The 27,421-nt window shown below is 38.8% G+C and overlaps 1 protein-coding gene and 1 pseudogene across 1 annotated transcript; one reads left to right on the top strand and one right to left on the bottom strand.

The window, feature by feature from the left end:
• The first annotated feature begins 418 nt into the window (after positions 1-418).
• LOC101586766 (melanoma-associated antigen B2-like) lies at positions 419-1,613 on the top strand. Its single transcript, XM_004631408.2, has one exon. The coding sequence runs from the start codon at positions 429-431 to the stop codon at positions 1,611-1,613; it is 1,185 nt and encodes a 394-aa protein (XP_004631465.1). The 5' UTR covers positions 419-428.
• Positions 1,614-16,565: 14,952 nt separating this feature from the next.
• Positions 16,566-27,421, bottom strand: part of LOC101586358 — a 45,405-nt pseudogene continuing 34,549 nt past the window's right edge.

Here is a 27,421-nt window from a genome sequence, read left to right as displayed (position 1 = left end):
CCAGCAGTACTGCTTCACCACAGGAGTCAGGAAGACAGATTCCTTCATTTTTCATTTCCTTATATCAGTGTGCACTGAGGTTAAATCAGAGTAGCACAACAAATTTGTGACAGGTCCTACCAAGATACCTATGATGACGCCATGGAAAAGTGACAACACACTTGCACACACAGAAGAACTGGTCAGACATTCTGTGTCCACGGCAGCCCTAGAGAGGGTTATAGTCTAAGACACATCATAACTCCTGCACTGGGTCCTGGAGCCAGGAGAAGAAAACACCAGAGTTTAGCTGGAGCAGTGGAGAGGTGCTGACCAGAGGCACGGTGGGATCTTCTTGCTGAAAGTACTCACAGAATGTCATTTTTCACTCCTCCAGGTTTCAGCAACACCTGCTGTCCAGCTGACAGTCCTACCTGACCTCAGTCATCATGCCCCGGGGACACAAGAGTAAGCTCCGTGTTCAAGCGAAACGTCGCCAGGCCCGAAGTGAGAACCAGCCTGTCCAGGATGCTCAGGCTCCAGGGGCACAGGGAGGGGAGGCCCCATCCTGCTCTGGTCTCTCTGAGGAAGCTGCCCCCAGCTCCTCTGTTGGCCTCGGTCCCCAGAAGTTGGAGGAAGCTGCCAGTAGCTCCTCTGTGGGCCTCATTCCCCAGAAGTCTGAGGAGGCGGGCCCCAGCTCTTCTGTGGGTCTCATTCCCCAGAAGTCTGAGGAAGCTGCTCCCAGCTCCTCTATGGGCCTCGTTGCCCAGAAGTCTGAGGAAGCTGCTCCCAGCTCCTCTGTGGGCCTTGTTCCCCAGAAAGTGGAGGCAGCTCCATCCCATGCCACTCAAGCAGGTGCACCTTCCCAAAAAAGATCTGGGAAAGGTGCTAAAGGCAAGAAGCCTGAAAGGGCAGCTTCCTCTAAGGCCATGCCCTCTACTGAGAGCTTAGTGAAAGATCTCCATAGGAAGAAGGCAGGAATGTTGATGCACTACCTGCTGTATAGGTATAAAATTAAAGAGCCCATTCTGAAGGGTGAGATGCTGAGGATTATCCACAAAAGGTTCCGTCCAGAATACCCCGAGATCCTCAAAACTGCTGCTGATCGGGTTGAATTGCTGTTTGGCCTTGAGCTTGTGGAAGTCAAGCCTGGTGGTGGCTCCTATGCCCTTGTCACCAAGGTCGATAGCCCCAACAGTGCCATAGCATTCACTGGGTTGAGCTTTCCCGTGAATGGGCTCCTGATGCCTCTTCTTGGTGTGATCTTTTTAAATGGCAACTCTGCCACTGAAGAGGTGATCTGGAAGTTCCTGAGTGCTTTAGACATGTATGATGGCACAGAACACTTAATCTTTGGTGAGCCACGAAATCTCATCACCAAAGATCTGGTAAAGTTAGGGTATCTGGTGTACCGTAGGGTACGTCACAGTGATCCTCCATCCTATGAATTCCTGTGGGGCCCAAGGGCATATGCTGAGACCAGCAAGATGAAAGTCCTTGAGTTTTTGGCTAAGGTTAATGAAACCATCCCTAGCGCCTTCCCAGTCCATTATGCAGAGGCGTTGAGAGAGGAGGAAGAGTGGGCCAAAGAGAAAGCTGCAGCCAGACGTGGCCCTACTTCTCCATTGCCTTAAAGTAGCGGGGCAAAGTGTAGTTACTCTCGACGTCCGTGAGAGGAACACCAGTACTTCACTGTATTTTGGAGAGGCTTCCTACCTTACAAGCAGTGGGGAAGTGGCTTAGGGGTAGAAATAGCATTAGAAGTTTCTTTGTTCTTTCTATCCTTTGATATCTTTTAAGTATTTTTCTTTTTTTTGTATTTTTTTTAGGGAAGTGTCTACTGGGTATTCAGGGTCTCACTACTAGATTGGACTCGTAGTGATTCACCTGTTTACAGCCTCTCAAATGCTTTTCCTTTTGATAGAGTATTTGTTGAATTAATCAGCTCACAGTTGTTCTTGCCACAAAATATATTTCTATAAATCTTAGATTTTTTTTACACATTTACAAGTCTTTATTTGCATGTGTTAAGAGTAAATATGTGGCTTGGAATGAAGATATTTCTTGGAAATGTGCGAATGAATCCCCCAAAATATAGTGGGGGTCTTCAAACAGAAAGAGCAAGCAAAACATACTAAAATACTGGTTTGCTTAATTCTCATTCATTTGTCTCTTTTGTTGTAAAGTTCAAAGAGATATCTGGTTGCCATTAGGTGATGCAAGAATGTAAATAAAATTAAGCAGTAATAAACTGTCTGGCTCAGTGACTCTTTGATTCCCAGCAGTAATTCAGTAGTGGTCTTTGTAAGTTTCTGTGATTGTGGTAAAGATGCTAACAGGAAAATGACCCGTTTTGGATCTTAAATTTTTGGAGTCCTTATTTATACATAATAGGGACATCGTGTGTGGTCTACCTTCATACAGACCACAGAATCAGTTTGGAGGAGGAGGAGCTCCTGGTGAGAACAGTCAGAGCACATAACTGTCTTAGGTCACTGCAGTCACATTTTAGGAGCTTTCATTTAGTTAACTGTGTCCTGGAATAGGTAAGCCTGCAGTATTTGTGAGTCCTGCCCAATCCCTCCCAGGGTGAGCCTAAGAATTAATGGTAACTCTAATGGAATAGTAACTTGTCCTTATAAATTACTCTTGAATCACAAGGCAGAGAAACAGTCTCCCTGGGGAGAGTAGGAAAATAATGGTGCTCCTGTTTTGAAAACAGTGCACAAGCTAGTGTTTCCTACTGTTGTAGAGCAGTAGGAAACTTAACTGTTTTCTGAGCAGTAAGGGGCATCCATAGGGTGACAGTCTTGGTGCTGAGTTGAGAGTCTGAGTCTCTTGTGTTACATTCTCTCCTGTGTAATTTAGGAAAGCTACATAGTGTTTGGATGTTGTAGTCAAATAAAAGTTGAATGTTTTCCTGGGGAATGTGAGAGAAAGAGGAAGTTTGGTCTTTGACATAAATATAGCAGGATTTTTGAAGAATCTTGAAGAATTCCAAGTTTCCATAGTGAATAACGTTCTCTCCTATAGAAAATTAATTATTTTGGTTACTTTTCAGCATTTCGGTAATTAGATTTTATTTACCCTTCCCTTCCTCTACATTTTGATGAACTAAAAACTTCTCAGAGGAGAATGGAATATAGCTCAGCAGCACAAGGTTTGCCTGGCAAGCGCAAGGTCATCAGTTTGACTCCAGGTAAAAAAAAAAAAAAAAAAACAACTTAAAAACTTCTCAAAGATGTAAATGGTCTCTTGTAGAAGGAAGATGATCATAGTCAAACTATCAATCATTAAGTACACCATATTTGCCCCCTTCCCCAGCATTTACGTTCACATGGTTGCTAAATGCCAGGACTAGGACCACACACTGCAGGTCTAAATCCCCTGGGACCACCTTCCTGTGTTTTATTCCTGCCCATGGATCCACAATGGTTAGAGAGCAGTGCAGACTACTGTGTGATCAAAGTTGTAAGAAAGCAGGCCTAGAGCAGCCAAGGGAAAGGGGAGGCCAAGCAGACAGCACTGCCACTAAGGCTCCCTTGACCAGAGTCCTCTTCCTCGCACAGTCGTTCCTTAAGAGCTGGCTCTGTCCTGGACTCAGCACTTGTTTCCGGCTCCTACATGTTCCCCATTCCAGTGCCTTTTCCAAGTACGCAATGGCCAGCCTGCCTGTACTCAAGGACTTGATGACGTGGCCAAGTTAGAGCCTTCTCGAGAGCCTGCACTGGCTCCCAAGGAATCCCCAGCTCAGACTCCACCTGTGCCTGTCACTGAGGGTTCCATCTCCCCAGACACCCTCTCCGTCACATCCCAAACCCCTCCATGTAACAGTGCTCTCCAGACAGTGAAGCTCTGAGACATCGTCATCCTTCTTGGTGCTTCCTCTACTCCACCAAATATTTTCAGATCTACAGGTGAGCACTTTATTTGCCATAGATTCCCTGACTTACAAATTCTTGACGTATAATCCCAGGGCTAGAAAGGATTTCTTAAACCACCTTGATATTTGCAGGAAATTCAAATGAAGCAACTCATTTCAGATGGGCCACAGAGTCCATTTACTTTTTAGGCTTCACTGTTGATTTGAAACTCATATGTCATTTATTAACAATTTGCTGCAAAGGGACCCACATTTTGTTCACATTTTTAGTATGGCTATGGAAATAAACTGATGCCCTTTACACATGAACTTAGAGGAAAACAACATTGTTCTTTATATGAAAAATATTGCACCAAGTAAATTATAATGGAGTTGTTACAATTAGTATATTTTCATAAATTTTGCTAAAATTCATTACAAAATCCTATATATTGAGAGTATTGTCAGGATACTTTAAAATATCCAGATACCCTACACCCTCTTGGCATGTTATATCATTCTTTTAAATCTTATGTAATTTGGAGGTAATTTTATTCTCATCTTACATTTGTATATCTTTGTTTTTTCACTGGTTTGAATAGAATATTTAGTGAATCCTTCACCCATACAAAGGGAAATTTTTACAGTGTTCTAACGTGTAAAAATCCCTCTGGACATTCTTTGCTATTTTTAAATATAAGTTCAACTTCCAAATGTTCAGAGGTCAGGATTTATTCAAAAGGAAATGGCTCTATAAAGAATATAGTTACTGAGGAGCATCAGAAATAGATTAGTCCCTACCAGTTTTCAGGGCCACAACAGAGACACCCTGGGGAACAAGTCCACAAAGCTGCATGTACAGTCCAACATCAGGTAGAGATGGATCTAGAGGGGACAGAGCAGAGGATCTGTTGGAGTGCCTGGACAGATTACATGAGCTTGCCAAGTATATGAATGATTATTACCATCCAAAATGATAGGGTGATCTGAGCAAGGAGACTTCCTAGAAAAAAAAGGGTTGGTGCAAGCCAGACTCCCATTCTCTTCAAATTTCCCATGCACAGTGACAGGAGGACCATATGTAGCTCACGTCTGGTGGGTTCTTTTTCTATTAATTTTATTGAGAAACAACAAAAGTTACATTTCTTGCTATATAGGTCTTGCTTTGTGATGAGTTTTGGAAGCACCCATGGCTTGATCTCACTGAACGTGCACTGCATGCTGGGCAGGTAACAGAGCTGGGATCTCTCTCGATGTCTGCTTGAGATGGGCATTTTTTCCACTGGACTGCACTGATCCTCGCCTCTGAGTTTAGGACTACGAGAATGGATAAAATTAGTCACGAGCGAAAGACAGTCACTGATGATGTGATCACATGCGAGGCTGGTGAGCAGTGCAAGGAGTTTTGCGGTTGCAGGAGAAAGACTGGTGCTAGGTACTTGAGTAGCATGACAAATAAACGACAAAGTGTCAGTGGGTCTTCTTAAAAAATCCAGATGATTTCCGCAGCTCTGACTTTCTTCCAGGGTTCCCGAGTGCTATTGATTGTGTCTAAATGTACCCCCAAAGCCTCCAGCTGTCCTAGGGTGGGGTTCTAGAGTTTGCGATTAAATTTTGAACTAATACTGGAATCATGGGTGAGAGTGCTGCACCCACCGTAGGGTGGGTCGCCTGAATGCAGTATAAGGAAGGAAAAGTCTTGCTCTCTGTCCCTGCTCCTCCCTTTTTGCTCTTGCTGTTTTGTTGTTTTCCACCACTGTGAACTGTTTCCCTCTGCCATGTGCCACTCTGCCTTGGAGCCAGCCAGCCATAGACTGAAACCTTCACAAGCCATGAGCTCAGTAAACCTTTTCTTCCTTAATTTCTCATGCTGGGTATTTTGTTTCAGCAATGAGAGAAAGTAACTGAGCACTGAGTTCTTGGCACCCTTGCCTCATGTTTTTATGCCTATGTCCGCACAGTGTGCTTCTTATGGGATGACATTGACCCAAGGCATAGACATTCACAAACGGGTGAACAGATGGTGATGACATATAACCTTTTAAGATGATGGGGATGAGGCAGATATCTGGGATCTGATTAAGGATGTGTCGCATAGGACCCTGTTGCCAGAACTTTCAAATCCAAGATGAATGTTTTAAGGCCTAAGACACAACTGTCACAGTCACACTTCAAGTGATAGTTTTGCATAAGAATTAATTCTATTTAGTGAAGTATTTGCAGCATTTGGAGACTCTTCGAAGGAAAAAGGAGCTGCTAACTGAGGGCACACTCCACATTTAGGTACTTGACCCACCCCTTCTTTCTTTCATGAAACACTCACTGAACTTGTTTTGAGGCAAAGCCCAAGACTACATAAGAAGAGGCACTCATTCAGGTTTGAGTTGAAGACCTGTGAAAGAAAAATTTGAGTTCTTCCATTTGGGAACTTTGTAAAAAGGTGTGAGAAAGTCAAGAGTACCAGAGATCTGAGGGCCACCTGGCTTGGAAGTTGTTTTACCATTAACTTAGACTGAAAGGAAATGAGGGAGAAGAGTTGGTGGCCATTAGGAGTTAGGGGTAGAGATGAGGAAGCGGGATGGTGAGTGAGGTCAGAGAGGGCCTTCTGAGTGACACTTTGCTAATGGCCATGAACACTGTAAAGCAGAATGTGTGAGCTCATATATACAAAGGGAGTCCAGGCAAGAAATAACGTGCTTTGTCAGAGGAGTCCAGTGAGGGTGTAGCTTGATGTCAAAGCAAGCACTGTACATACAATGATCGCGTTGAAATGATGCATCTCCTCTTCTGCAAACTCTCCCCTTCTCCACAGGCATGTGTGTCTTCTTCCCAATACACTGTGCTGCAATTGTGCAGTTTTGCTCTCCTGGGTTATACATAAGTGGCCCCACCATGGTGTCTGCAGTGCACCTTGCCATCTGGTCTTCAGTTTCCCAGCCCCTCACTCATCACTTCCAATCCCACTCACACATGGGGACAAACACAGCTATGATGTCCTCTTACCTGCATCCCTATTCCTTTTTATGAGCACAGGTTTGGCTACCCTCTCTTCAAGTCACCAAATCATTAGCATTTTTATATCTTTTCATTCCTACTGCTCCAAATGCCTGTCTTTCCCTATTCTGCCTCTGTTTCAAACTGTCTTGTTAGTTACAGACCACCTCCACTGCATGAAACTTTTAAGAACTTTTTTTACCATTTAAGAACATGCTAGAATTTTTGTGTATTGTTATATTTCTTGTTTTTCAAAAATCTTAATTCTTCTGTATGCATCCAGCTCCTTAACATAAAAATATGGGCTTGGCATGCTCTACTTGCATGTGTTGCCTCTGCTTTCCAAAATGCCACAAAATCCTCTTTAATCTTTCTTTCTCCCTTTGCTCAATTTCTGCCAAATCTATTATGAATGCAGTGCTTCTTTCCCTTTAATATGGCACTCCCAAAATGTTGTGATAGTGGCACTTGATTTAAAAAAAGGTAAAGAATAATTTGCAGTTAGATACCTGCCATCACTCTGTGTTCACACTTGAAATAATGAGTGTTTTTTTTAATGTCTAGTATGTGTGAAGCCATGTAGTGTCCAGGTCTTCAGGTAATAGGAAGAAAAATCTGATCAAAACTATTTAAGTCCAGAATAGTCACATATACAAAAAATAAGAGTATTCTTCCATCTCTTCCCTTTCATCATTTGAGGAATTTTCCCATACTACTTGAGCATATGTTCTTTGAAATTATTTTTGTAGTAGTTGGGATCGAATCCAGGAAGATGCAGCTCTATCAATTTTAATTTTTTTTTTAACTTTTAAAATAGTGTCTGACATTGCCAGTGAAGTGGAAGACCCAATACTTTTACAGACTACTGGACTCTTTTAGAATATCTTGATGAGTTTACATACCTATAATATTCAAATAACAGAACTTAACAAAAAAAAGGGGATACAGATGAATGTCCATTTTGTATCTGTGTATTCAAAGTGGTTAGGATAGATATATAGTACATTCTCTTAATGAATAGAGCGATTTGTTCAAATGGTGTTTGTAAATAGGATATCATGTCCGCATGTTGTACAGCAATTAACCACTAGGAAAAATGTATGCAATGTGTTGATTATTGAAACTGTCCTACCAGTTTGGTTTGAAACTGTCTCATTGCTGTTTGTTTCTCAATAAAATTGTGGAAAAAATAGTGTCTGAGACGGCATGGTGGCATGCCTATAATCTCAGCTCTTAGGAGGCTGAAAACAGGATCCCTGAACATGGCTAAAATTCCTACTGGGCAGGTGGGGTAGGGGAGGCCCTGCTGAATGTTGGGGGCCATCCCTAGGTGGTGGAAGTGGGTCTCACCCACACTGAACCTGGGCTGGGACCAGTATGTCATGCCAGCACAGGGTAGCCAGAAGTTCTCCCACACACTCTCCGGGCCTGGGCTAGGACTGGGTCTAAAAAAAAGACCCTTTAAAAAATAAATAAATTAAGAAGACCCTTTAAATCTACCATCTTATTATTCCTTTTTTAATTCTTTGAATTCTTTTCTTTGTCTCAATTGAATTAATTTCTGCTCTAAGCTTTATGATTTCTTCCCTTCTTTGGGCTCTGGGTTTGGTTTGCTTTTCCTTTTCTAGTTGTTGAAGGTGCAGCATTAGAGTATTCATTTGTTCCCTTTCTGTTTTCCTAATGTGTGAGTTCACAGCTATGAATTTCCCTCTGAGAACTGCTTTCATCATATTCCACAAATTCCGATAAGTTGTCCTTGAATTTTCATTGAATTGTAGATATTGTTGAATTTCTTGTTTAATTTTATCTGTGACCCATTGGTTGCTGAGTAGGGTGTCATTTAATTTCCATGTATTTATGATTTTTTTCTGGTTTCTTTTGTCATTTATTTCCAGTTTTATTGCACTTTAGTCAGATAATGTGCATGGGATAATTTCTGTATTCTTACATATACTTAAGCATGACCTATGGACCAGTATGTGGTCTATTTTAAAAAATGGCCCATGTGCAGCTGAGAAAAATGTGTATTCAGCTGTGTTTGGGTGGAACACTCTGTATATGTCCACCAAGTCCATTTATTTCAAACTCTGGTTCTGTTCTGTTATTTCTTTCTAAGTTTTTTCTGGTTGACTTATCTTTTGTAGATAAGCGGGTGTTAAGATCTCCTGTTATGATTGTGGTATTGGAAATTACATTTTTCATATCCATTAAGATTTGTTTTATATAGTTTGGTGATCCCGTGTTTGGGGCATACATATTTATGCATGTTATCTCTTCCTCTTTAATTTTTCCCCTAACCAGTATATAGTGGTCTTCTTTATTTTGCTTGGTCATTGTTGGTTTGAAATTAAGATTCTCTGAGAATAGGATTTCTACCCCTGCTTTTTACTGTGGTGCTGGGGCATGTAGTATTGTGTTCCATCCTTTGACTTTCAGCCTATGAATGTCTTTATGAGTTAAATGTGTTTCTTGTATATAGCATATTGTTGGATTTTGTTTCCAAATCCACTGTGCCAGTCTATTTCTCTTAATTGGTAAATTGAGTCCATTTACATTGATTGTTAGAATTCAGATGTATTGACTTGATTGACATGTTATTTACCTGTTGTTGTTTACTCCTTTTTCTCCTGTGTTTAATTGCTTGCTCTATTTAGTTGTTTGCTCCTAATCTCATTCGTGGTGTTCTTATCATTTTGGTCCCTCTCTAGAACATCTTTCAGTACCCTGTGTAGGGTTGGCTTTGTCATCATGAAATTCTTTAGCTGTTCTTTTTCATGAAAGTATTTCACTTCTCCATCATACTTGAAAAAGAGTTTTGCAGGATATAATAGTCTGGGCTGGATTTTGTTTTCATGGAGGACTTGAAGTACTCTGCTCCATGCTCTTCTTGCCTTCATGGTTTGTGAAGAGAAGTTGGCCGTAATTCTGATGGGTTTTCCTTTGAGTGTGATCTGCTTCTTTTCTGTAGCAGCTTTCAGTATATTATTCTTGTGCTGAATTTCTGGGATCTTGACTATTATATGTCTTGGTGTGTTTTTCATTGGGCTGAGGTTACTGGGCATTCCATATGCTTCGGTTACCTGAATGTCAGATTGTTTCCTCATATTTGGGAAGTTTTCAGCTATTATTTCTGCCCATATTTTTTTTAATTTCATTTGTATTGACTCCTTATTTCTCACTGATGCCTGTTAGTCTCACATTGTTCATCTTTGCATCATCGTGCAGGTGATGGATTATTCTTTCTTGCATCCTCGTTATTTTTAAGAGATCTTTTCTTACCTTTTCACTAGCTGCACCAGCGTCTTCAAGATCTTAAACTCTGTCTTCGCTTTCACTTAAACAGTTTGCAAGCTTGTGATTGAGATTTTTATTTCCTCTATATCTCTTTGACCCTGCTTCATGCAATGTATTTCTTTCCTGTATTGCTCATTCAAGGAATCCGTCCTTTTCTAATCTCTATTTTTTATCAATGTCTTCTTTAGAAGCAGTTATAAATTCTTTTAGTGCAGTGTTTTTTTCAGATTGGGTTTCCTCCCTATGTTTCTGTAGTTGATTCGTTACTTCAGATGCTGTGAGTTCTGAGAATTCTTTTTTTACTTCAGAAAAGAATTCCACTCTGAGTTCCGCTATAACTTTCTGGTGTTGCTTGTTTATTACCGACGCTATTAATTTGTACATTTGACCTGAGCTGGTAGAAAAAAATTCCTCCTGAGTTCCTCTATAACTTTCTCCTCTTGCTTATTTACTATGAATGCTATTAATTCATCCATTTGAGCTGAGCTAGTGTCCTCTGCACTTGTTCTGGGTGGGCATTGGGTTTCCTCCATATGTTTCTGTGTTTGATTCTTTACTGCAGATGTTATTAATTCAGGGATTTCTTTTTTCATTTCCAATTTGAGTTCCTCTATACCTTTCTGCAGCTGTTTCTTTATTTCAGAAGCTGTTGATTCATTGCTCTCAGCTGTGTGATTTCCAATTCATTCTGTGTTAGTGTCCTCTGCACTTGTTATGGGTGGACTTGGGTTCTGAGATATCATTTTGTTCCTTCTTGTCATTTTGTGTAGCACTGTCTTCTGACTTTTGTTGTAGATCTTTCTTGCAGTTATAACCTTAGCATGTCCTGAATTTCAGGTGCAGATCTACAAAGTTTGCATTTATCCAGTTGTGCCTGGCTAGGGTCTGGCTGCTGTGCTCAGCTCCTTCCTGTTGCTGCTCTTGGGGGTGAACCTGTTGTGCCCCTCTGGCAAGATGTTCTGCTCCTGGAGTAGCTGGGTGGTTCTCTCCCTACACTCTCTGCAGGGATTGCAGCTGCCGGGTTTCACCACAGGCCTTTATGCCAGGCCTGAGCTGAGTCTGGAGGGGACAAGTTGGAGTAGGGGGCAGAGGCAGCTCTCCTACACACCCACCAGGCCTGGACTAAAACTGGATCTGGGGGTTCCTGGAACGTGGCAGAAATTTCTACTCTGTGGGTGGGGTGGAGGGGGGCCACTACAGAGTGATCGGGGACATCCCAAGAGCATGAAAGAGGGTATCACTCATGCTGTGCCTGGGCTGGGACCAGTAGGTCACGCCATCACAGGGTAGCCAGAAGTTCTCCCACACACTCTCCGGGCCTGTGCTAGGACTTGATCTCTGTAGACCCTGTACTAAATCTATAAAAAAAATTAAATTAAATTAAAATAGATTCTTGTTACACTACTCAGTCTGACCTTGAACTTAATAATCCTGCCTCTACCTGCCAAGCTTCCCCAAGCTCTATAAAGTTTGCTATCATGAACATGTGCTATGATAAATCCTCTCAGGTTTTATATAGTTGAAAGAAATCTTTTTTTTTCTAAAGACATTCACTGCCAATGGAATTCTGAAGTAATCTTTATTCATACAATAACTTAAAGGCATTTATATGATATTTTAGCATACATTCTTGAAGAAAATTCTGTCATCTTAATCTCTGTCCATCTGATATCTTTTGTTTCCATTTACTCAAGCATTTTTCTTTCTCACAGGCTGCAAGCTATTTGATTACAAGTGGTTGTGCAGAGTTTTTTTTTTCTGCAAATCTGTTTTCCTTGAGAGCTTTCTTAGCACTTTGGATCTGTGCAGTTAGGTTCCCACTCAACCTGGGACAAATATAGGTCTACTGTCTTTTCTACCTGGATCCCAGAGATGACTGTGATCCCTCGGATCCTCAACATTTTAACACTTTGTTGCATAAACTTTACTGGTTTTGTTACTGTTGTTGCTTTTTCATCTGTGAGACAAAGACTGGTTCTTGTTATTCATCTACACTGGAAGCAGAGTTCTTCCAAATTATTCTGTGTGATTACTTTTATTCTCTTTTTCATCTTTTTTTGTGCTGTGTGCATGTCCCAACTCCACACAGGGAATGTAAACATTATGCACTGCAAACATGTTCTGTGCAAATAATACATTAAACTCTTTGAGCTAAAGTACAGTTTAACTTTTTACAAGTTTGTGAACTTTATGTTTTGGTTTCCAAGAAGATAGAAATTTTATAGTAATATTTTTAATTTATCAATTCTAAAGTATTGTTTTCATCCTATCCCTTCTTTTTTATTTCTAATACCATTTCAGTGAATTAGACCCTTGTTACCTAAACTATTGCAATTATTTCCTCCCAGTTTTCATATTTTTTAGTGTGGCTTTATCTAGCATGTTGCAGCAAACAGCAAGAAAACTAGCATCACTAGATCTTAGACAGGAGAAGAAACATATTCTCTTAGCTACTTACAGCTTGCCGAATATTAATATGGAATATACTCAACAAATCAGCACTTAAAGGCCTACCATACTTACTTCCTGCACAAATGTCCTTGGCAATCAGTCCCTTCCTCAGTCTCTAATATGTTCACTATCTTTGAGTGATAAAAGAAAACAATTAGGTTTATTGTTCTTCCAATCTGTCACTCTTCATATCCTATTTGTTTAAACTGTAGGTTGGGTCTTCAGTTAAATGTAAAATAATATAAAATATCCTATTTCACCTCATGTTTCTTCAAAAATTCACTGTGTTGTAATGACAAACATACTAATATACTGTGGCAAACAAATGTTTGTACTATAATGCACAGTTACAAAACTTCTTGTTTAAATTTGGTTGTGTATGTTGTTTCTTACAAGATTACCAAGCTATTCAAATGTGGATGATGAAATGGAATTTGTATCATGTCTCTTGAGAATTTTTGATGTACTTCTTTTTTTCATTTATTTATATTTTTAATGTATTTATTACAACAAGATCTATAGGATCTCACTACACAGATCGGACTTGGAGTGATCCTCCTGTTTTGAACCTCCCAAATGCTGGGATAACAGGCACATGCCACCAAACCCAGTCTCAATCTCTATGGTAGTACACCCCAGGGGCGGGACCAGCACAGCACAGCACACAGGGAGGTGAGGAGGCAGGGATCAAAGCCAGGTCCCTGAACCTGCTTAAGCAGTTGCTTTAATCTGCTGAGCTAGGGCTGGGGATTATAGCTCAACAACATAAGCACCTGCCTGGCAATCACATGGTTCTGAATTCTGTTCCCAGTACCAGAAAAAAAAAACCCTCTTTGAGACTGGGTGTGGTGTTGCGCACCTGTAATCAAAGCTCTTGGGAGGCTGAAAACAGAAGGATCACTATGAGTCCAGTCTACATAGTGAGACCCTGTAGATTCTGTACCAAATACATTTAGAAAAAATATGCTGAGCTATCTGGCCAGCCCACATGATGTACTTCTTGAATAGTTTTTAAAAGTCACTAAGCAAATGACACATTTTATATCATATGAGAAGAAATCTGTAATATTTTTAATTACAATTCTCCACTGAGGGTTCCTTATTCAACTGTGTGCCTTTTCTGTCATTCTATAAACTACACATTCTCAAAAGTACAAAATTATAAATGTACATTGATTTTTTAATTGTGATTTCCTCAAATTTTGACAATATGTTCTAACTCTAGACCTACTGTTCTGTGGCTAAAAATGACATGGTGGATTTCTGAACTGAAGTATTCTGTAAGTATAAAGTACATTTTGTATTTCAAAAGAATAATACTGGGCTAGCAAGATAGCTCAGCAGACTAAACACCTGCTTAGGCAAGCTCAGGAACTGCAGTTTGATCCCCAGCACCACACACCACATGGGTCCCATCCCTAGGCCAGCTGAGCCAGCCACACAGTCCGTGTGTGGTGGCTCATGCCTGTAATCCCAGCACTGTGGAGGCTGAAAACAGAAAGATCACTATGAGTCCAACCTGTGTAGTGAAACCCTATAACAAATACATTTAAAAAAAACCCAAACACTAAAAGATGGGACATCTAAAAGAACCCAAAAATAAAATGTGATTAAAATTCTTTTCAACTGTTAATTTCTTTTCTAATGTGGCTGTTAGAAATTTTAAGACTGTAAGTATAGCTTGAACTGAATTTCTCTTGGATGACGTTGATGGTAATTTTTGCTCAGTTAAATTCAGGCCATTTTTTTTTCAGTAAATAAGAATACAGGCCAAGGGTGGAAGCACATGCCTATAATCCCAGCACTCTGCAGGTTGAGGTAGGAGGATCACTGAGAGCTCATGGCCAGCCTGGGTTACACAATGAGTTGAAGACCAGCCTGAACTACACAGCAAAACCCTGTCTCAAATAAACAAACAAAGATATAATAATGGATTCAATGTCATTTGTAATTAGCAAGATATTTCTAGCACTAAAAAACAGTATTAAGCAATTTTTTTCTGAATCTGGCTCTTTAATTCAAAAATGCAAGAGGCTGAATGATTACTAAGGCCCCTCTGGATCTAAATCTATATGATTTAATTATTCATGTAATCTGCTAAGAAGTAAAGGTCCAAGACATAGACAATTTACTATGTGTGAATGAATTAATGAATGAAGAAAGGAAGGAAAGGATATAAAAAAGGAATAACAGAAAGAGGAAGGAAGGAAGAAGGAAGGGAAAGGATTTTTAAGTGGACAATAAGTATCTTACAAAGTACAAGTACACCAATAAACAAGTGAAATGAATAGGATTTCAAGCATGTAAAATATGAAAGATTTATAAATATTTACATTTAACATGAGATAGCATGAAGTGAGTCTGTCACTATGTACAATGATCTGTTTGTTTGTTTGTTTGTTTGTTTGTTTCTGTACTGGGATCAAACTCAGAACCTGATACTTCCCAGGTAGGCACTTATGCCACTGAGCTATCTCTCTAGCCCTTCTACAATGATATTTTATAAATTGTCCATCCTTAACAGTTTTGCAAGCAATTCTTCTGCCAGCATACTGTGCCCCCTATCCACTTATTATCTTTGGTCTCAGTGCTAAACCTTGGCTATGGTCAATTCTTACTCAAGCAAAGGTTTGCAGTGTGATTGGGCATACAGTTGAACTTCTGTCACTATAATTAGAAAAGCTGCACGCAGTCTTGTAGGTCTGAGACAACCTACTGTGTGCAGTACAACCACCCAAGCCATTCTATAGACAGTGATAACAAAAGGTTGGGCATTAAGATGCTGAGTTTTGTGGGTGTTCACTAAGCAGGAGAAGTAGCTACTAAGTGCACTAAGATCTAATCATGATTACAAGAATTTCATATCTTTTTTTGCTCTTGTTTGGGAAGGAAAATTTACAAATATTCTTATAAATATTAAAGGTCAAGAAAAGTAAATGTTTTTTTTTTAAGTCAGATGTCATTTTATTTCTCAGTGTATGACAATGTAAATTCTTCAAAGCAAAGGCAAAGACTGGCAACAACTGGAAACAACTTATCCCCACTAATGTAACCCTAAATTCATCAAAATAAACCATCTAACACTTTTTTAATAAGGTTAAAAAGAAACAACACAGGCACAAGCAGATCAACAGCTCTGGACTGGATCCCCACACTGGAGAAAGACTTACCCCTAAACCTGTGGCTGTCAGCACTGCCTCTAAAGACTTCAACCACTCCTCAGATGGTAAAGTCAGTAACTCTAGTCAACTGCAGCAGTGGGGAAGTCTGAAATCAACTGGGAATTACAAGGGGATCGAAAGTCACTGAAGTAACAGCACTGAAATGTGTAATCTTAGAGCAAAATGAGCACCAAGCGGCAGATTAGTATTCATGAGCATTTTCCCCAAACAGGGAGCAGAGATGGGCAACCACATGTCTGCAAGCTCCAAGCTCTGCAAAGCCTGAATATCAAGTGGTCTCTGCGTGGTAATTATTTTAAATTCAGAAACAGATGCAACCTTGTAACAGCAAATGCAAATCCTTCTTGGTTGATCGAGGGTCTCCTGCTCTGTTCATGGAAAAACTGCCCAAGGGTGCCCCTTCAAAGGCGCACATTGATTCCCCTTACACAGTGAGGCTCTCCTGGCCATGTCACTGCCCACCAGCTAGGCTGGCTCAGGACAGGAAATGGTGGCAGAAAGCACTATGGTCTGATGCCAGGTCCTTTGGTCACGAATGCCTAGGAGAGCGAGACCACAGACGAGCCCTTGGGAGGCCGGTCCTCGCCTCACCCCGCATCTCCTTGGAGGACACACCCTCGGGGCGAGCACAGTGCAGTTTGGCCTAACCCACAGCGACTGCTCGCTGCTCTGCGCTCTAGGCCCTCTCACTGGGTTCTCACAATTCGGCTCTCGTCAACAGCTAGGAAAGCAGATGAAAGCAATTACCACACAGCTCATCAGAGGCTCTGCAAGTGCTTCGTCATCTGCATGCACAGAGGGCTCCTCAAGCAGCAAAGGCCACAGGAAGCATCACTCCCACCAGCGGCCAGTCACTGTCTTCCCTCCTAGCCCCTGCCCCATCTCCTCAGCCTGAGTTCACTGCTTCTCCCGAAGCCAAAATGGATCTATTTGCCTTATTTCTGTGATTTCCCCCACTAACCACGAAAACAGGCTGGTGGGACAGATGGGAAAAGCACACAAAAGGCTCTGAATGGCCACGACGCAGCTGTCAGCCCTGCAGCCCCTGAGCACCCTGGCCTGGTGCTCCTCTAGGCTGCGCCTTCCTCATCCATCGCTTTGGCGTTGTTGCCAGTGTTCTGCTCAGCCTCTGGCTCGGCAGGCAGGATGCTCATGACGGTGTGCAGGAGTTCTTCGATCTGCTCCTCCTCCGTGAACCGCTCCTCCGTCTCCTCCACCATCAGCTGGATCTCAACAGCAGTCATCGGCCGGTGGTTCAGCAGCTGCAGCTTTTCAGCCTTGGTCAGCTTGTGGCTTTTCATTGCTGTGAGAAATTCTCTGACAATCTCAGGACTCTGGTGTCTGCATGGAGTTTTTGATAAGTATTTTAACGTTTCGTAGGTGATGGTGTTCAGGTTCTGCTGCCCCGCGCTGTGTTTCACCTTCCCGCTTTCTTTCCGTTGCTCTTTCAGATCAGTCAGTAACTGGAACACCTCGTAGTTACTGAGCAGTGCAGAATTTGCATCTTTCACTTCCACGTTGTCCCGCTTTATCTCGGACGAGGATGACAAGCCGCACCACCGCCGCGCCCACTTTCCCCGCTGAGAGCCCTCAAGAAAAGTAAATGTTAAGCACCATGATACATTCCAATTACAGATATTGTGGAATCTGTAAAATGGGAAAAATAAGACAATTTTCAAAGAATAGTTTAATGATGTCTTATTTTACTAATAAAATATAGAAAAGCTAAGATCAAGCCACTAATTACATGTCTCCTGTTGGTATATGTAATGGGTTGAGTGAGTCCTCCCTCCCAATCACAATGTTGAAGTTTAATCCCAGCTATGAGGTATTATGGGTGTGGAAACAATCCAGCAATGGTGTTTAAAGATGAGGCTTTTGGTAGTTGGCCATGATCAGATGAAGACATAGGGATGAAATCTCCAATACTGAATTCTGGTGACTTTATAACAAAACAGGGATGACAAAGAAACAAAATATACACAAACAAACATGCATGATCCATGTCTCTGGCCATTGGATTCTCTGTACTACTTCAAGACTCTGCCAGCTAGAAGGACTTTACCTGATGTGGCCCCTAGGATTTCAGTCAAAACCCTAAGCAGAAATAAATTTCTTATCTTTACTATGAGATTCTATAGTATTGAGTTTTTAGCAAAAATAAAGAGTCTATGATGCATGTTATGTACAACATATATCAGTGTATAAATCCTTGATAGTTCATCATTTCAGTATGCTTCATGAAGGGTATTTATCTCACACTGTCTAGAAAGATAATTGTGGTGCTTAAAAACAGGGGATTCTGGAAGTGGACAATTGGCTGTCTGTTTCCAGGTTGTACCCATTCTTTTATTTTATTTTCTTTTTTAAAGAATACAAAATAAGACCGAGGATATAGCCCAGCGGCATAAGCACTTGCCTGCCAGGCAAGCACAAGGTCCTGACTTCAATCCCCAGTACCAAAAAAAAGTAAAAGAAATCGTTAGAAACAATACAAAATTTCATTAAAATAATAGGAATTCAACAGTGCTTGCATGATGTTGTCTTCAAAATTAGTTGCTTAGGTTACCACATATAAACCTGCAAAATCAGTTTTAAAAAAATAGAACAAAACAACAACAAAAAGAGTTATAATAAATTAAAAAGAAAAAATGTAAGACTAAAAAAATTTTAAGCATTAACTGTTCCTTTCAATAGACCAGCAGAAATCAGTACAGTTATCCAAACTATCCTGCACATACACATAAATGTATTTCTCCCTTCTATCTTTCATCCTTTTCTTTTTCCCAGTTTTTCCTTCTCAGTGAACAAATTATTTCCCTTTCACATTATCTATTGTGCCTTTCAGGTTCTATTATTTCCTAGTCAAATAACATTTGGTAAATTACTTAACTTCTCATTGTTGCTTTTCTTATATTTGATATTGAAATAATGATCATCTCTAAATATCTATTATTTTAAGAATTAAATGTAAGGCATTCAGAATGTTTACCATGAGAATCCATAAGCATTATGAAAGTATTAACTACTATTTTATTATCACATATTTTTCTCTTTATTTTGCATGTTGAGGAATTCAACTTTAATTCAAAACAATAGGAGTCCTGTAGTAAGTTAACCCTTTGAAAACTAAGTTATAAAAACCAATCTTGCACAATCTTGCTTCTATATGAAAAATCTAGGATATAAACAAATAAATGAGCATAATAAAGAGAAGATAATAAGAAATTAGTAGGTATACTCTTGGGTATAATTAAGAGGATCAGGTGCTGGAACAAAAAGGAATCGGAAGGTAAGAATCTAAAATGAACAAGATATGTCACATGAACATACCAGCTCCTAGAATGGACCTCACTGTTCTTTATTACTTATTTATTTATTTACTTATTTTTGGTACTGGGAATCAAATTCAGGACTTTGCACTTGCCAGGCAGGCACTTAGGCCACTAAGTTATTCAAATAGGCATTAATAAAATAATTACCTTTTTACAGGGACTAGTCCTTAAAACACTCTAGAACCATTTTCATTAATATTAATTGAAAAAAGGCATTCTGTTTAAAAATTTCAGTGTTTAGCTATCAAAATTAATTCCTTATTTTTCATTTGTATAATGTAAATGAAGTGTTCTTGTAGCAAGACAGTTTGCATTGCCCTAATAGTAAATAGCTAAGCAATAAAGAACAGAAATAGTCACTTTGAACCACATCTGGGACTAAGTAAGATTGAAGGACACTTTGGTTGCAAAGAATATCTCCTAACTTACTCTAGTAGAATGTTCTGGTTCTCTATTTTGAGGATAGTATGGAAGGATGATATGTCAGATGTTGTACATAATCAAACAATTGTTATTTATATTTTAATTTTAAGTGATTTACTTTGACTTTCTATTTCCAACCAATTTTTTTCATAATTACTAGAATCATAAGACACTTCAGTTTTATTTGTGCAAGCATTTTAAACTTATGATTAGGTATGTGCACTTTTGTCGAGCTCTACTTCCTTCACTTTGTATCTAGATAGTTGTGAGAATTTAACATTTTGCTTTCTTCAGATATATTGCATATGTATTTGGTAACTTTTCCTGCATGATTCTCTCATTGTTTCTTATGTATAAGCACATGTATTTTGTTTCTCATGGATTAGAATCAAGGGTATAAGTCTCAATTATGCACGGAGATAAGATACATTTTGTGGTTCAAACAAATTTTTGATTAAATATACTTTAGTGACAAGCTTGGAAATCTAAACATCCTTTATTTCTTCCCAACAATAATACAAAGAATTTTAAGCAACCAACTACATATCTAGGTGTATAAAATAAAAATTATGTGCCAACTGAGATCTGCTTATACTAAGGGGAAAACACTGAGACGAGTCTTTTCATGCTAAAGAGAAATGAGAAATTAGGATATCCTAATTCAATCAACATTTACATTTTCACATTAAGATATCAACTCAAAGTATAAGAATAACATACTATGTTATGTATATATATATATATATATTGCTAGGTCAATTTCCAGTTCAAGTTAACTTCTTATTGTATTGATCTGATGAGTATAATCCATAGTTTAATTCAAAAGACAATAGAGATTTTCCATCAACTGTTATAATTGAAAACCCCTAACAAGTTTGGGTGTGCCACCTCAATAAATCCATATATGAATATCTCCTGAAATATCTTATTTCTGATGATAGCGTGGAGAGTGTGGTTGGGAAACTCCCTTGCCTCCTGCTACCTAGGAAGAAGAATGAGAAGAAAAATCCAGAGAGGAAGGAGCTGCTGTGGAACAGACATAGTCCTCAAGGTCATGGTACCTGAGACCCACCTAGACACACCCAGAAGTGTGCTTTGTAAATCGCCTACACAGCTCTCACACCAATCAAGTGCACAGTCAAGATTACCCATCACAATTACTTTTGAAGTGACAATGCTTGTCACAGTTCTAGTAATTCTTTCCTGTTTGCCTGTTATTAAGTGCTTGGGGGACAAAAACAAACAACTGCATTGTTTAGAATATATCAAATTGAACTCCATTTTATTTTGTGGATGACCAGCATGATTACCCCATGGGCAGAGAGCATTTGTTTCAGTAGAGGAACACTGGCTGCTCAAAAGGCCTTGTTTAACTATCTCTTCTATTTTGAAATAGAATAGAATTAGAATCTTGAAATAAGTGGGGCATTTTTTCACTTATTCTTGATGATTTTTAAAAAATTTTTTTTACTATTAACCAGGTAGTCAAGACTCATTAAATCACTGTATAATACTCATCTGTTTTTACCATTCATCAACACATTTCAGTATTTCCATCTTCCCTAGTATTTCCATCTTCCCTATCTCGCCACTCAAACTCCATTCATCACTATCATCAAGGATCCTATGAATGATAAGTCCACCAAACATTTTAAAGAATGTGATGTTTGTTTTTTAACGAAAGTGGCATACCTGCAGTACAATGCATTTGAAATTCCTTTTATATTTAATACACAAGCTATCACCAATATTCTTGTCATTCAAATGTAGCAGTTAACCATGATCATTACTTCAAATAAAAATGTTTTAAATTTTTATACACGTCTTTTAGAAATACATTTCTGAAAAATACATTACAGATTATAATAGAGTGAGACTTTTTTCTTTTAAAAATAATAATTTATAAGTATAATACCATGTGTTAAATATTCTTCTATAAGTATTGATATGTATCTTGCATTTTTCATTCCTTTATATAACTGCATGAAAGCAACCATTTGTCCATCATAATCAAAATTCTTATACACACAAGAGTATAAATTTTTCCAACCTGTTATTCATACTACCAGATACATGCATGTAAACTTGAAGAAAAGAAGAAATATATATGAAACTAGGAACAGAAAAAGTACAAACAACTGAAAAAAGGAGATGAAATAAATTAGAGCATTAACTGCTTTATTCCCTAGACCAGCAGAAACTGGTTGGAAGATGCTGTGTATTATAACAAATTACTTTGTTAAGTGAAATTCTGTACCATTTTTATTTTTTCTGGGGGTTTTTTTGATATTTTTTTAGTAAGGGTCTACAAGGTCTCACTATGTAGATCTGACTCAGTGATCCACCTGTGTTCAGCCTCCCAAAGGGCTGGGATTACAGGCACACACCACCACACCTAGTCTAAATCACCATCTCAGCACGCCTGATGGGTAGGGCCAACACACACGGCATGAAGGGGATCAAACCCTGACCACTGTGTCTGCCTAAATAGGTGCTTTGATCTGCTGAGCTATTTGGTCGGCCCAATTTTTTTTCTGTTTTAACTCTAATTTGTATTCTCTTTAAAAAATAAAAAAACTTAAAAATATTTTTATACACATGTGAGTTTCATTCCTATGTCTATTTTTTATTTTATTTTATTTTATTTTATTTTATTTTATTTTATTTTTTTGTGGCTGGCTCAGCCTGCCCTAGAGGTGGGGCTGGCACAGCATATGGTGCCAGGGATTGAACCACAGTCCCTGTGCTCACCTAAGTTTGCCTAAGCTGATGCTTTAGACCACTGAGCTATCTCACTGCCCCCCACGTCTATTTCATACTAACAATATTTTTATTAGTACATGTTTGGGCTACATAATGTTTATGTTCAAATTAGGTAGTAGGTAAAACTATTTAACATATCTTGATTTTTTTCATTGTCTTAATCATTTTCGTTTGATTAAATTGATAAATAAATGAGGGGTTTTGCTTGGTAAAACCAGTGGAAATATAATAAACTTTAAATAATCTTTTTATTCCCTTGTTCTCTTTCTCTCCTTGATCCCTCCATCTTCTGAATCCTTCCCTCATTTTTACTTTTTTTTTAGTTTATGTTGGCATCACATAATGATTACATTTGTTGTGGGTGATAGATCTAGTTGAAAGGCCTTAATGCTTTATATTCCCTTCCCTTCCCTGTCTTCCCACCCTCCACATCTTGGTCCTCTTCTCATTTGCAAAATAGCTATCTTATTGTACTCTTTACTCTGTCTTTTATTTTGCTATTCATTTATACTTTGGATTTCTTATATGAGAAAATGGTATGTAAACTTTATGGTTTGTATGTAGATGTCTCCAAAAAGCCTCATGCAGTCATAGATGAAACTTTTTCAGAGGTAGCTAGATCTAGAGTGTATGATGAATTAAGGGTGTGTGACTGCTAAATTTGGCCACTGATTAACTTGTTATAGTTCTGGTACCTTAGATAAAATATAGAAGGACAGAAAGAAGCTCCTATTGTCACTTGTAGTTTGATGCTTTTGTCTTTTGCTCACCATGAACTGTTTGTCCTCTGTGATGCCCCTTTATCATGTCACAGTGCCTAGGAGCCAACTGATTGTGGGCTGAAAGCTCTACAAATTTTGATCCAAATAAATGTTCCTTCTTTAACTTTGGGTGTCAGGTATTTTGTACTAGCAATGAGAAAAGTAACTAAGATAGAATTTGATACAAGGAATGGGGACATTGCTGTGACCACCTAATCATAAGGCTCAAGAACGTTTGGAGCTGGCCTTTGGAAAGGGTCCAGATGCCAGCTTCCAAAAGCATCTCTCAAGTGCCTGAGGCTGTACTTGATGGGACACTCTAGTCAGAGCTCAGAAGGCCAGAATGCTGATAGAAATTCTGCCAGGGAAAACCAAGCTGGGAAGGTTTCTTCTGGGGAAAACTGCATTCACTATTGGACTCCAGATGATGTGTGCTGTATCTTGGCAGAAATTTTGTCTGCATTTTGCTCATGTCCAGATAGTTTTCCAGAAACTTAGATTAAGGGCAGTGGGCTAACTACTCTTGCAGAAAAAATGTAAAGGGAGTCTAAGGTTGAGGTCTCCCTTACCTTTATGTTGAAATCTCTCATCTTTATAAAGTTTTCTATTATTATTTCTTTAAACATACTTTTTATTGCATGTGTTTTCTTTTCTAATGAATCTCTAATTCCAGTCGACTTTAGGTTAGCCTTTTTAGGTCATCTAGTTTCTATTAGAGAAGCTTTAAATATTCTCCTACTGTACGTTAGGCTTTTCTCACTAATTCATTGTGATTTACTATTTTGTCCATGACATAAGAAAAAATATTTTTGTATTGGTCATCTGTTTTGACATTTTTTGATGTCTGATATTTCTTTTTTATTCAATTTTACCATAATTTTATTGATAAACAAATAACAATGAGACAGTTTCAAATCAAATTGGAAGGACAGTTTCAATAATAAACACATTGCACACATTCCTCCTAGTGGTTAATTGCTGTACAAGATGTGGACATGATATCCTATTTACAAATACCATTAGAACAAATCACTCTATTCATTAAGAGAATGTACCTATATATCTATCCTAACCACTTTCAATACACAGATACAAAATGGACATTCATCTGTATTACTTTTTTTTGTTAAGTTCTGTTCTTTCAATATTATAGGTGTGTAAATTCAGCAAAATATTCTAAAAGAGTCCAGGAACCCTTAATAGTATTGAGTCTTCAGCTTGACTGGCAATGTGAGAAATTGTTGACCTGAGTCCCCTACAGCTCAAAATAACAGCATGGCTTTACTTCTCATAGTTTGTTTTTATACTTTTCTGCTGGATGGTTAAGACCAAGGTAAAGCAGGACCTATGCAACAAGAGTGGTAGCTTTTGGGTCTGCTAAGGTCAGTGAAATCCCCTCAGGATTTATCCTGAGATCCTGTACCTCAGATTGTAGAAGCTTTGTCAGTGTCAGCCATGTGGATGAGTCACGGCCATTGCTTGGTCAATGTGCTCTCTGTGAAAGCCTGAGAGAATGTTTTCTCTCCATGTGACTCTCCTTAGGCACACTCTACATCATCAATCACTTTCCTCTTTGGTCTCATAATCTCCTTGATCATAAAATTTGGGACACTACTGAGTTCCACGATGTTACAGTACAAGTTCGCATATGTCCTGAGTCTTAATTGACCTTGGAAGGCTAGGGCCAAAATGTTGGCTTTTCTAATGGCACTCCATTTTCTCTAATTTTGGTCTGCAAACTTAGGTTGTTAACCATCCAGAAAAGAAGCTTATTGTTATTAGAATACAACCTAGGCTGCTAAGCTTAACCTCACTACCTGTCTGAATATGAAGCATTTTAGGCATAGCATGGAACAGGTATTTTTCATCAATTATTGATATTTTGAACATTAAGTCCCCACAGAATATGATGAAAAAATATTTAAAAACTAAAATATATCTTAAAAATAGGCATAAAGAATTATATACTTCTTATGTTTACAAATGATTCCAAAAATCTCACCATATACAGGCTTGAAGCAGGACAGTCCTACATTATTCCTTTTCCTGTCTCTTGGCTTTATTCACCACGTCCTTCTTTTTGAAAAATTATCTTGTGAGAGACAGCACAGCAGCAACTGGAATGTCATGACAAGGAGCCTGTATTCAGAAGACCAGAATGACAGGCACTCCAAGCATGAAACTACTATTACAGATTACCAACTTCAGTGCAGTTGCTTAGTTCACAGGTATCAGTATATATAGTTAGTCAGGGTGAGAGTCTTTCCAATTAACTACAAGATTCAAAAATTTTCTGGAGATTCTCAGGATCATTGCCTTGCCCATCTTCTACATATAACAGTATAGCTTAGCATTGTCATTTTTCCTACCTCTTCCCCTTTCCCTCTTGATTAGTTAGTCCTTGAGATCGTGCATTCCTTTTACTTGTATTATACTTTTCTATTTGAATTTTTTCTGTAGAGTTTTGTGCAAGGGAAAATATATGATATTTACAAATATGTGTCTGGTTTATTTCACTTATGAGTATATGTTCAAGTGGCATTCACTTCAAAATAAAGGCTTCAAGTATATCATTCTTAATAGCTGAGTAATACTCCATTGTGTAAAATACCACATGTTTTTCAACCATTCCTCAGGTGATGGGCATCTTGTTTGTTTCCAGGATTTGGCTATCACAAACTGTGCTGCTATAAACATAGGCACACATATATCCCTATGATATGATGTTTTCAGATCCTCTGGGATAATTCCCAGTAGAGGAATAGCTGGTTTAAATGGGATTTCCAGTCCAACTTTTCTAAGGAGTCTCCATACTGATTTCCATAATAGTTGCACCAGTCTACATTCCCACCAGCAGTGGAGAAGGGTTCCATTTTCCCCTCAGCCTCTCCAACATTTGTTGTTGGATGATTTCCTTAAGATAGCCATTCTTTCTTGGGTGAGATCATATCTCAATGTTGTATTAATTTGCATTTCGCGGGTGACTAGTAATGTGGAGCATTTTTTCATATATTTATTCACTTCTATAATTTCATCCTCTGAGAAGCATGTGTTCATCTCAGATGACCATTTCTGGATTGGGTCTTTAAATTTTGGGGCCCTAGTGTTTTTTAGTTCTTTATAAATTCTAGAGAGCAGACCTTTGTCTGAGTACTTATTTGTGATGATTTTTTCCAAATTTGTGGGTTGCCTTTTCACTTTATTGGTAATTTCTCTTGACGTGAAAAAACATCTCAGTAAGAGCAGGTCCCAGTTGTTAATTCTTTCAACTGTTTCCCGTGTGATTTGATTTGTGTTCATGAAGTCTTTGCCTACCCTATGTCTCCAAGACTTCCTCCTGCTTTCTCTTCCAGGAGACTTAGTGTCTCTGCTTTAAAGTTCAGATCTTTAATCCATTTTGACGGTAGTTTAGTGCATGGTGATAGACCTGGGTCAAGATTTAGATTTCAGCCTGTAGAGAGCCAGTATTTCCAGCACCATTGGTTAAAGAGGCTATCTTTCTTCCAGGATGTTTGGCCCCTTTGTCAAAGATAAGGTGACTGACTGTGTTCGTAGGGACTTCAGCATCTTCTAATCTATTCCCTTGATCCTCAGGTCTATTTTGTTGCCAGTACCATGCTGATTTTATCATAGTAGCTTGTAGTATAATTTCAAGTCAGAAATTGTAATGCCTCCTGTCTTCTCTTTATTACCCAGGAATGCCTTTGCTATTCTATGTCTTTTCTGGTTCCAGATAAATGTTAGGAATGATTTCTCTACCTCTGTGAGGTATGTTGGTGGTAGTCTGATAGGGATTGAATTAAATCTGTACAGCAATTTTGGTAGTATGGTCATCTTCACAATGTTGATTCTTCCTATCCAGGAACATGGAATACCTTTCCATTTTGTAAAATCTTCTACAATCTCTTTTATCAAAGTATTGTAAATTTCCTTGAAAAGATGTTTGACTTCTTTAGTTAGAAGAACTCCAAGGTATTTCATTTTCCTCAGTGCTATTGTAAAAGGTATTTTTTCTATAATTTCCCTCTCACTATGTTTTTTGTCTCTCTAAAGGAATGCTATTGACTTTTGGGTATTGAATTTATAACCTGCTATGCTACTGAATTTCTGTATTAATTCTAGTAGCTTCTTCGTGGAGGTTTTTGGGTCTTCCAAGTAAAGTATCAAGTCATCTGCAAATGAAGATAATTTAACTTCTTCTTTACCTATTCTCATTCCTTTTCTTTCTCTTGTCTAATGGCTGTAGCTAATGATTTCAGAACTACATTGGATAGGAGTGGTGATAGAGGACATCCTTGTCTTGTACCCGATCTAAGAGTAAAAGATTTCAGTTTTTCCCCATTTAGGATTATGTTAGCTGTTGGATTTTCATAAATG

Source organism: Octodon degus, unplaced genomic scaffold, assembly GCF_000260255.1.
Source record: "Octodon degus isolate 3935 unplaced genomic scaffold, OctDeg1.0 scaffold00041, whole genome shotgun sequence".
NCBI classification, from domain to species: Eukaryota; Metazoa; Chordata; class Mammalia; order Rodentia; family Octodontidae; genus Octodon; species Octodon degus.
This window is presented reverse-complemented; position numbering and strand designations above follow the sequence as displayed.